General features: G+C 50.2%; 1 protein-coding gene across 1 annotated transcript; it reads right to left on the bottom strand.

The window, feature by feature from the left end:
• Positions 1-206: 206 nt before the first annotated feature.
• Positions 207-11,659, bottom strand: shc1 (SHC (Src homology 2 domain containing) transforming protein 1). Its single transcript, XM_041239089.1, has 12 exons — positions 11,446-11,659; positions 10,406-10,476; positions 8,468-8,531; positions 6,944-7,063; positions 5,914-5,967; positions 5,675-5,726; positions 5,426-5,552; positions 4,969-5,125; positions 4,806-4,866; positions 4,226-4,387; positions 3,035-3,264; positions 207-2,775 (listed from the first exon to the last, which is right to left on the bottom strand). The coding sequence occupies exons 1-12, from the start codon at positions 11,605-11,607 to the stop codon at positions 2,647-2,649; spliced, it is 1,389 nt and encodes a 462-aa protein (XP_041095023.1). The 5' UTR covers positions 11,608-11,659; the 3' UTR covers positions 207-2,646.
• Between the last annotated feature and the right edge of the window lie 34 nt (positions 11,660-11,693).

Raw genomic sequence — 11,693 nt, 5'->3', positions numbered from 1 at the left:
TAGGGGTCTGAGCTGGGTTGTTGTACTGGAGGGGGGTGGGTCTGTGTGTGTAGGGGTCTGAGCTGGGATGTTGTACTGGAGGGGGGCGGGTCTGTGTGTGTAGGGGTCTGAGCTGGGATGTTGTACTGGAGGGGGGCGGGTCTGTGTGTGTAGGGGTCTGAGCTGGGATGTTGTACTGGAGGGGGAGCAATTCTGTGTGTGTAGGGGTCTGAGCTGGGATGTTGTACTGGAGGGGGGTCTGTGTGTGTAGGGGTCTGAGCTGGGATGTTGTACTGGAGGGGGGCGGGTCTGTGTGTGTAGGGGTCTGAGCTGGGATGTTTAGTAAAAGGCTGATGAAACAGGAGCAATTTCAGCATGTAAAAAACAAACAATCAGATCAACGGGCTTGACAAGACTGGACTCGCTTCTACCCAATCAAATCAAAGGGCTTGACAAGACTGGACTCGCTTCTACCCAATCAGATCAACGGGCTTGACAAGACTGGACTCGCTTCTACCCAATCAAATCAACCGGCTTGACAAGACTGGACTCGCTTCTACCCAATCAAATCAACGGGCTTGACAAGACTGGACTCGCTTCTACCCAATCAAATCAACGGGCTTGACAAGACTGGACTCGCTTCTACCCAATCAAATCAAAGGGCTTGACAAGACTGGACTCGCTTCTACCCAATCAAATCAACGGGCTTGACAAGACTGGACTCGCTTCTACCCAATCAAATCAAAGGGCTTGACAAGACTGGACTCGCTTCTACCCAATCAAATCAAAGGGCTTGATAAGACTGGACTCGCTTCTACCCAATCAAATCAAAGGGCTTGACAAGACTGGACTCGCTTCTACCCAATCAAATCAACGGGCTTGACAAGACTGGACTCGCTTCTACCCAATCAAATCAAAGGGCTTGATAAGACTGGACTCGCTTCTACCCAATCAAATCAACCGGCTTGACAAGACTGGACTCGCTTCTACCCAATCAAATCAAAGGGCTTGACAAGACTGGACTCGCTTCTACCCAATCAAATCAAAGGGCTTGACAAGACTGGACTCGCTTCTACCCAATCAAATCAACGGGCTTGACAAGACTGGACTCGCTTCTACCCAATCAAATCAACGGGCTTGACAAGACTGGACTCGCTTCTACCCAATCAAATCAACGGGCTTGACAAGACTGGACTCGCTTCTACCCAATCAAATCAACCGGCTTGACAAGACTGGACTCGCTTCTACCCAATCAAATCAAAGGGCTTGATAAGACTGGACTCGCTTCTACCCAATCAAATCAACCGGCTTGACAAGACTGGACTCGCTTCTACCCAATCAAATCAAAGGGCTTGATAAGACTGGACTCGCTTCTACCCAATCAAATCAACAGACTTGACAAGAATACAACCGCCACCTTACAATCCCGGTTAAGTCAGCAAAGATGACTGTGTTTATTTTCTTTGGCAGAAGGACGCAGGAGTGTGCTTTGGTTAAAATGGGCCATCATTGCAGCCACTGAGACTTTAAACTTCCAGGAAGCATCCGTCCAGATGGACACGTTTCCATTACATTCCAGGATTCTGCATCTGCCTTGCTTTTTAGTTTCTGAGGCACAATAATTCAAGTTCAGTCGAAGCAACAGCCGCGGTGATGAAAAAGCAACGGCTCCTCCACTTCCTCCTGCATCACATGACCACCGTGCAGGAATCCCGTTGGCTGCTAGTGATAGTTTCCTGCTCTATTTGCATAGGCTGCAATAATTCCGCAGTGAGACAGACAAGCTCCCCCTTGTGTCAGACACCTGTAACTGCGGTACTCTCCTGTGCCTCTCAGAAGTCCGCGATCTCCCAAATGTTTTTTTTTTTTTTTTGTGCAATCTCTTCTCCCAGAGAAAAAGCAGACTTGCATATTTCCATATGAAAAAAAAACTGACAGACTTTGTGCCACTTCTGATTATTATTATTATGAGATACACAAACTTTTATGATTCTCCCATTTCCAAAAAAGCTTGTCCAAGTTATTTATAAAAAGGAAGGTGAGAGCACTTTCGTACACCTTAAAAAAAAAAAAAAAAATTATAGTTATACACATTTATATATGGAATGATTAGAATCTCTGTGCTTTGTCAAAGGTTCCATCCTCAGTGTTCCGAAGTTCCATTCCAGGATAGCCCCGCCTCTCTAATATAACCCCCCCCCCCCATCGAAGTATAAAAAGCCTATGAGAATGAAATGGCGTTCCTGTCCAGTCTCCAGTCTCCGCTGAGGGAGCGACTGCTTTGGTTACAGCATCACTGCGTGAGTATCTCGCTCCTCAGTCACAATGCAGAGAGCTAATGCTTTTTGGATGCTTGGTGATTTCAGCCTTGGCTGGGTCAGAACTAGCTGGGTCACTTCTGGCATGGTTAACAATTTCACCAATCTGTGACATTTCTAAAAAGAAGTCTGAACAATGTTGTTTTCTGCCTGCGCGGTCTGCTGCCAGACTGGTTGAGGAGCCTGTAGCTTTGTTAAGCCTCTGTCTGTCAGTCTGTGCTTGCAGGAGCATGTAGAGTAAGCCCCAGATTGTTTGTGCATTGCCCATGTGTGTGTGTGTGCGTGCGTCTGTGCGAGGTGTCCGAGGGAGGCGTGTCGTCTGGTTCTGAAGCAGGGCATGCTGGGAGCTTCAAGCTCTCCGCTCCACTGGCTGCTGCAGACACACCTCGCTGCCCGCCGAGATGATTGGCAGGTGATTGTCCATGTGGTAGCTGATCAGGTGACTGACGCTCTCGAAGCGGTGATCTTTCGTCCGCACCTGGGAGGGGGAGGGGAGGGGGTGGTGTTAGCAAATCGCCAACAAACCTTTACTACAGACTGACAGTGATACACAGCGTGCAACACACTGATACGGTAACAGACACTGTGATAGACACAGTGCCACACACAAAGTAGCACACTGACACACAGTGTGACACAAACACAGAAACACACTGGCACACACAGAGAACAGACAGACACACACGCACACTGCCACAGTAACAAACCAAGGCACACACACACCGGGACGGACTCACCACTCCCTCGGGGTCGACGAGCAGCAGGTGTTTGGGGTGCCCCCCCTGCAGGCCTGTCAACACGTACTGTCCCGGGGTGGTGGTGCTCTCCCTCACCAGGAAGTCTCCGTTCCCCTGCAGCAGCTTCTCCGCCTCCTTCCGGCTCACCTTCCCGTGGAACCAGAGCTCGCGCCGCAGCTGCTCCTCCATCGGAGGCCCCGCTGGGACTCGGAGAGCGTCCTCGAAGGGCTCTGCAACACAGCCCGAGAGGGAATAAACCAGCCGCCGGGACCCCTGTGTAAACCACTGACCAGGACCCCAGTGTAAACCACTGACCAGGACCACAGTGTAAACCACTGACCAGGACCACAGTGTAAACCACAGACCAGGACCACAGTGTAAACCACAGACCAGGACCCCAGTGTAAACCACTGACCAGGACCCCAGTGTAAACCACTGACCAGGACCCCAGTGTAAACCACTGACCAGGACCCCAGTGTAATCCACAGACCAGGACCCCAGTGTAAACCACTGACCAGGACCCCACTGTAAACCACTGACCAGGACATTTTTTGCGTTTAAGCGAAGAAACAGCTGCTTGGGTTTGTGATGATCTCTGCTTTTCTTAGACTCTGCGGAGCGCAGCGATCCACACAGACCCAAGCAGCTGTTTCTTCAAAAACAACTAAATTTCGTGGGGGTTTTTTTAAATCTGAAAAACATTTAGAATTGTGTTCTCGTAAATGTGTTGCTTTACAGTGGTTTGTTTACATATCACTGAAGACCTTACGACTGATTTAGTTTCTATTAATTATTACCCTGAGATGGATTTAGTTTCTTGGGAGTAATTTCAGGATTCAATAATTCACAAATATTGGACTAGTTGCGACAAGTGCTAACAGGGGTGGCAATAAGACTCCTACTGCACAGCAGTGTCACCCATTCCAGGTTTTACTACCAGCTTGATCAGCCCCAGTGTACAGGTAACAAGTTCAGGTGCGTCCTATTAAACTCGCAGTCAAACCAGGAACGGATCACACCGCTATGCAATGGGAGTCTTGCTTCCATCCTTGCGCTGCTCTGCTTTGCTGTACAGTGTAATATAGAGGCAGTACTGCATCCCTGAGAGCAAGATATTCGCTGTATTGGATGGCCAATGTATCTGTATTAAACACACACATTTAAAGACACACTCCAATCAGCCGCACTCACTCATGTCAAAGGCGTCTCGATGAGCATTCCCATTGGCTGCGGAGGAGGCAGGGGGGCGGGGCTTGTCCACATTGACGTACGAGGGGTCATCGAAGAGGTCAGAGCGGCCGGAGGGCTTGACGGTCGGCAGGGGGGGAGCGGGGTCCCTCTCTCTAGCAGAACCTGTCGGGGTGGCGGGCCCCAAACACAGAGAGACAACACTCTCACGCAGGGCAGAGATTACACACGCACACACTCTCTCACCAGCTTCGCTAACATTACCACTGGCCCCTCCCTTTAACTGCAGACCATCTTCCTAATCCATTCTCTCCCCTCTTGCTAGAACATTATAACTGCATCGACATGCTCGATCCAGATTCTCAGGTAAGACTGAATGCAATGAAGACGCTTGGTTCAGCTAGCAGTGCCGTGATCAGTTCAGCGGTACACTGAACCCTCTTTAACCCTTTGCAGTCCGTTTATTCAGCGCTTGTCAGGCGCGTCGGGTCCAATTTATTTTCACACACCGAATGAATGAACGAACGACAGAATGAACGAACGAAGGACAGAATGACAAAGGACTGAACTGACAAAGACACACCTGCCAGTGCTGGCTGCTGCTTCTGACTGTCCAGCTGAGCCCCTGACAGCTGACCCACAGGCTGCAAAACAAGATCACAAACACATCCGTGTATTAAACATCATCATCATCATCATCATCATCATCATCATCATCCCGGGGACGGGCTGAGCGGGTGCAGTACCAGTGTGGCGCCGGTGGTGGCGCTGCGGGGCCCCCTCATGTCCACCAGTCCTCCCAGAGGAGGGTCCTTGCCGGGGAAGTCATTGTAGTACTGGATATCAGGGGGGGGCTGCTGCTCCTCCTCCTCGTCCCAGGCAGAGCCGTCGAAGGGGGCCATCCTGCCACAGAGGAGGGGGGGGGGGGGGGGGGGGGTTAGACAATACACACATGCACTGAGATACACACACACCGAGAGAGACACACACACCGAGAGAGACAGAGAGACACACACACTGACACAGAGACACACACACTGACAAAGACACACACACTGACAAAGACACACACACGAGTTATGTTGCTTGTGATACACTAATGGGGAAGACACTATTCACTATAGTGCACATCCAACCCCTCCCCCCCCCCCCCCCCCCCCCGTCTGTCTGCCTCCCCTCCCCTCCCCTCCCCTCCCCTCTCACCTGTCGTGAGGAGTGACCAGTTTGGGGGGGTTCTTCAGGTACTGTTTGAAGCGCAGCTCGAAGGCCTGGCCGATAGTGCTGATCACCTCCTGAGCAAGACCCTCTGGGCACTCCAGGATGTGACAGGCTGGGGGGGGGGGGGCGAGAGAAAAACCAGTGAAGAAAAGTGACAGCGAGCCTCACGCTCACACACTGCGATCAAATAACCCAACAGCAGCTCCAAGACAGAACCCAAGCAGAGCTGCTTACCTCTCTGATTGACAGGGTCTTTGGCGACGTATGCAACATATTCAGCAGTGTCCTGAGAACAGAGGAGTGAGGAGAGAGGAGAGACAGCGAGAGGGGAGAGGAGAGACAGTGAGACGGGTGAGAGGACTCAGTTATTGGCGTTTCACGTTGCTGAATACGGCTGCGGAAATGACTCGAGTTTGATCAGCAGTCGCAAACCAATTGATAATCAAATAAACAATTAAAAAGGCAATACTCACTGGGTCCCCCCCAGACGCAAAGGAGATGGACTGCATGTGGTGATTAGCAATGATCTGAGAGAGGGAGAGGGAGAGGGAGAGAGGGAGAGAAAGGGAGGGAAAGAGAGACAGGGAGGGGGAGAGAGAGGGACAGAGTGAGAGACACAGAGGAAGGGGGAGAGAGAGAGAGACAAACAAGTGAAACACAGGACTCATTCCAAATTAAAAGACCGTTTGAACCATGCTCATTTCATTGTGTACCTCAAGGGGTTAATCACACCAAGCTTTCCTATACAGTCAGAGAAAAAAACAAACAAAACAGACTCATTCTATCATTTATAATCATTCTACTGAAAGATGTAAAATGCAAAAACTAATTTTACACTTTGATTAAAAAAGTATTTGGGCTCCCTCACATTAGTATCTTGTTTTAATTCTTCTCCTCTCTTCAAACATACTGCTGCTTTCTTGCTGAAAAAAGTTTTGGATTCGTCTGACCATAAAGGTTGAAGAAATCATCAGACTTCTTCAAGCATTCAATGGAAAACTCCAATCGCTTGCTTTTGTGTGTCGTTGGTTTCTCGCCCGTGGGCATTCGTCTTGTTAAGGTATCGTTGAATTGTTCGCTCGTGAATTTCTGGACCATCTTCTCTCAATTCTTCTGCAGTAATCCGAGGACGGCGCCGGGCTGCTCGAACGATTCTTCGTCCAGATTTTGCAGAAATCTTGCTTGCTCTTCCACCCCTGGAGCTGGCTGCAGTAGTTCGTGCTCTCCTGTGTTTGTCAGTAATAGCCACACAGAGCTTATCCTTCTGCTATTTTCCTGGTAGTTTCTCTATTTTCGTGTGGTTGTATCCCTGCTATTTGGAGATCGTCGCTCTACTCTTTACTTTGAACCATTTTTAAAGACCATTTGAATTTGAAGCTCTTGCCACTACACCTCTCTGACCAGCAGGGGGTTCTAGAGAGCCACACCAGCACAGAATCCCCAGGGCTCAACCCTGTCGAGCATGTCCGGGATGAACTTGAGCGACTCGTTTGCTAACCTCACCTGTTTGCAGTCCGTAGCCATCAGGTTGAGGCTGCTGGTGGACACACTCAGATTGATGGACATCCCGGCAAACTGCAGGTTACTCTTCCCCAGGATCGAGGACAGCGAGCGAGTGGAGGGCTGGGGGACAGACAGAGAGACACACAGAGGGAGAGAGGCAAAGAGAGACGCTGGTTATTCATAACACACACTATAAACCACAATTATCCAAACTTATCTGACTGTTTGGTTTTGATCAGGGTTTTTTTATGTACTAAAATATTATTATTCATAATTATAATTCTTTGACAGTCATCTAAAAACACTATTGTCACTGAAATGTAGGCTCCTCTCTCATCCTGTAGAAAAGAGATAGATCTGACTATGGAGAGATACTAGGGGGAGTTAAAGAGAGAGGAAGAATTAGTAGGGTCTAATTTAATTGATCTAAACACCACCTTTGTTTGAATGGACCAACATTTCTATAAATCACTGAGGTCTCTTCAGTAAGTACATGTTCTTCAACAGTGCGGTACATGAGATAGATTGAATACAGGTCTATCGGGTTAGAATCTCACACTAGTACAGAACTCAATGACGTCTACTATTGAAATATTGAGGAGAGGGCTGGCTGCTGCAGCAGCAGGGCTAGTGTGAGTTTCTAACCCTGCTCAAACTCCTGGCTCCTGATCATTGCAATATTAATAATAATAGACTTCATTGAGGGGAGCTCTGAACCCCAGGACTGGGTGCAGCAGCAGCAGGGCTAGTGTGAGTTTCTAACCCTGCTCAAACTCCTGGCTCCTGATCATTGCAATATTAATAATAATAGACTTCATTGAGGGGAGCTCTGAACCCCAGGACTGGGTGCAGCAGCAGCAAGGCTAGTGTGAGTTTCTAACCCTGCTCAAACTCCTGCCCCCTGATCATTGCAATATTAATAATAATAGACTTCATTGAGGGGAGCTCTGAACCCCAGGACTGGGTGCAGCAGCAGCAGGGCTAGTGTGAGTTTCTAACCCTGCTCAAACTCCTGGCTCCTGATCATTGCAATATTAATAATAATAGACTTCATTGAGGGGAGCTCTGAACCCCAGGACTGGGTGCAGCAGCAGCAGGGCTAGTGTGAGTTTCTAACCCTGCTCAAACTCCTGGCTCCTGATCATTGCAATATTAATAATAATAGACTTCATTGAGGGGAGCTCTGAACCCCAGGACTGGGTGCAGCAGCAGCAGGGCTAGTGTGAGTTTCTAACCCTGCTCAAACTCCTGGCTCCTGATCATTGCAATATTAATAATAATAGACTTCATTGAGGGGAGCTCTGAACCCCAGGACTGGGTGCAGCAGCAGTAAGGCTAGTGTGAGTTTCTAACCCTGCTCAAACTCCTGGCTCCTGATCATTGCAATATTAATAATAATAGACTTCATTGAGGGGAGCTCTGAACCCCAGGACTGGGTGCAGCAGCAGCAGCAGGGCTAGTGTGAGTTTCTAACCCTGGGTCCAGTTCTCTGAAACTTCAATAATATTGTATTTTTTTAACTACCTTCCTCCTGCGCAGAGCTCCCTTGGCGCCGGGCACAGCCTCACACACCACTGAGATAGCCTCCCTGTAACACAAACACACAGGGAGGGGAGGCGGTGAGTAAAGATCGCTGCACTCCACACACAGCGCTGGCCGACCACAAGACTAGTCCGACATCCTGCCCTGCTGATTTCAACACTTGTAAGCAGAAGACTGTCCTGGCGAGTGCCTGTCACGCTCCTGTGCTTTCTGGTGAAGGCGCTAGCCAGCGTTGTAAGCTTGCTTTTGAAGTTACAGATGCCGGGCGTGTTTTCTGGTGAACGCAGACCAAGGTGTTGCACACACACACACACACACACACACACACACTGACAACAGCTTTGTTAACCACAGAGAGCCTCATTGTTCCTCTTCACAGAAACGCTGGTCTCTCCTGTGAAGCCCGGAGCATTGCAATAAATACAAGAGAACCACAGACAAGTCACAGCTGAGTGTTTGTACGCTGTGTGTGCGCGGGGCTGTGTTTGTGGGGCTGTGTTTGTACGCTGTGTGTGCGGGGCTGTGTTTGTACACTGTGTGTGCGGGGCTGTGTTTGTGGGGCTGCGTCTGTACACTGTGTGGGTGCAGGGCTGTGTCTGTACACTGTGTGTTTGTGGGGCTGTGTTTGTACACTGTGTGTGTGCGGGGCTGTGTTTGTGGGGCTGTGTTTGTACACTGTGTGTGCGCGGGGCTGTGTTTGTACACTGTGTGTGTGTGCGGGGCTGTGTTTGTACACTGTGTGTGTGTGGGGCTGTGTTTGTACACTGTGTGTGCGGGGCTGTGTTTGTGGGGCTGTGTTTGTACACTGTGTGTGTGCGGGGCTGTGTTTGTACACTGTGTGTGTGCGGGGCTGTGTTTGTGGGCTGTGTGTGCGGGGCTGTGTTTGTACACTGTGTGTTTGTGGGGCTGTGTTTGTACACTGTGTGTTTGTGGGGCTGTGTTTGTACACTGTGTGTGTGCGGGGCTGTGTTTGTGGGGCTGTGTTTGTACACTGTGTGTGTGTGGGGCTGTGTTTGTACACTGTGTGTGTGCGGGGCTGTGTTTGTACACTGTGTGTGCGGGGCTGTGTTTGTACACTGTGTGTGTGCTGTGTTTGTACACTGTGTGTGTGCGGGGCTGTGTTTGTACACTGTGTGTGCGGGGCTGTGTTTGTACACTGTGTGTTTGCGGGGCTGTGTTTGTACACTGTGTGTTTGTGGGGCTGTGTTTGTACACTGTGTGTTTGCGGGGCTGTGTTTGTACACTGTGTGTTTGTGGGGCTGTGTTTGTACACTGTGTGTGTGCGGGGCTGTGTTTGTGGGGCTGTGTTTGTACACTGTGTGTGTGCGGGGCTGTGTTTGTACACTGTGTGTGTGCGGGGCTGTGTTTGTGGGGCTGTGTTTGTACACTGTGTGTGCGCGGGGCTGTGTTTGTACACTGTGTGTTTGTGGGGCTGTGTTTGTACACTGTGTGTGTGCGGGGCTGTGTTTGTGGGGCTGTGTTTGTACACTGTGTGTGTGCGGGCTGTGTTTGTACACTGTGTTTGTACACTGTGTGTTTGTGGGGCTGTGTTTGTACACTGTGTGTGTGCGGGGCTGTGTTTGTACACTGTGTGTGTGCGGGGCTGTGTTTGTGGGGCTGTGTTTGTACACTGTGTGTGCGGGGCTGTGTTTGTGGGGCTGTGTTTGTACACTGTGTGTGTGCGGGGCTGTGTTTGTACACTGTGTGTGTGCTGGGCTGTGTTTGTGGGGCTGTGTTTGTACACTGTGTGTGTGCGGGGCTGTGTTTGTGGGGCTGTGTTTGTACACTGTGTGTGCGGGGCTGTGTTTGTGGGGCTGTGTTTGTACACTGTGTGTGTGCAGGGCTGTGTCTGTACAATGTGTGTGCGAGTCAGTGTAATTGTGTGCGTGTGTCAGTGTGTGTGCGTGTCTTCACTCTTACCTGGTGACCTGGGTACGTGTGTTGAAGTCCAGCGCTCTCATAGACTGAAGGACCTCCACACAGCCCATATACTGCAGAGACAAGAGACAGAGAGGACAAGAGCGGGGATGTGAGGACAGCACAGGGATGGAAATAAGACTCCTACTGGATGGCAGTTTCAGCCAGTCCAGGTTTTACTACCAGCTTGATCAGCCCCCAGTGTGTCTGGGTAACAAGCTCAGGTGTGTCTTATTAAACTGGCAGTAAAAACAGGAGTGGATCACACTGCTCTGCAATGGAAGTCTCATTTCTATCCCTGAGATCACAAGTACAGATCAGAGCTCACGGACCAGGAGCTGGGAAGCAGAGCTGCAAAGCAGAGGAAACCCTTACAAAAGTATCCCACAGTAAAAACACAGCAAAGTGTAACAAAGCACAGTGAAAGCATGGTAAAGCACACAGAGGTCTGGTAAAGCATAGGGAAGCATTGTAAAGTACAGAGAGGTCTGGTAAAGCATAGGGAAGCATTGTAAAGCACAGAGAGGTCTGGTAAAGCATAGGGAAGCATTGTAAAGCACAGAGAGGCATGGTAAAGCATAGGGAAGCATTGTAAAGCACAGAGAGGTCTGGTAAAGCATAGGGAAGCATTGTAAAGCACAGAGAGGTCTGGTAAAGCACAGGGAAACATTATAAAGCACAAAGAGGTCTGGTTAAGCATATGGAAGCATTGTAAAGCACAGAGAGGTCTGGTACCACAAAAACACAGTGCATATTTACCAATGGAGAATGAGAGCAGAGTGACTTTAAAAGGGGAGGGGGAGGCGCAGGAAGCTTGTCCCATCTGCCCTGCATTAGAGCGACCCAGATCAATGCATCAATCTATCACTCATACAGAGCAGACAGGACGAGCCTCACTGGGGCCGTAAAACACACAGGCACTTCCTGGGGAGAGACACCGACAGACAAAAACCAAATAGGCACAGGCAGATAGGAGAGAGACACACACACATAGAGCAAGAGAGACACAGTGACACCAGGACCCAGCAGCCCCGTTCACTCACCCTGACTTGGTAGAAGACCCCGGGCCCCATGACCGTGGCGTCCGAGTGCAGCCAGCCTCGCGTGGGCTTGTTCACGAAGCTGCCGTGGCGAGTCCACTCGTCCCCGCCCAGCTGCCCCCCCTCCACGCGCGTGCGCCTCCCTCCGGCCCCCAGCCGATTCATATCCTGGGCAGGAGTGGGGAGAGGAGAAGGGGTTAGGGGTGACGAGACCTCCCCAGCAGCTCTGGAGACCCTCAAACCAGGCAGCA

Source organism: Polyodon spathula, chromosome 51 (assembly GCF_017654505.1).
Source record: "Polyodon spathula isolate WHYD16114869_AA chromosome 51, ASM1765450v1, whole genome shotgun sequence".
NCBI lineage: Eukaryota > Metazoa > Chordata > Actinopteri > Acipenseriformes > Polyodontidae > Polyodon > Polyodon spathula.
The sequence above is the reverse complement of the archived record's forward strand: the minus strand, read 5'-3'. Positions and strand labels throughout refer to the sequence as shown.

Coding starts and splice junctions, on each gene's coding strand:
- shc1 (XM_041239089.1), bottom strand. CDS start 11,607: ATGAATCGGCTGGGGGCCGGAGGGAGGCGCACGCGCGTGGAGGGGGGG. Junction 5,553..5,674: donor AGACCCTGTCAATCAGAGAG/GTAAGCAGCTCT, acceptor CCCCCCCCCCAG/CCTGTCACATCCTGGAGTGC. Junction 5,126..5,425: donor CTGGTCACTCCTCACGACAG/GTGAGAGGGGAG, acceptor CCTCTGTGGCAG/GATGGCCCCCTTCGACGGCT.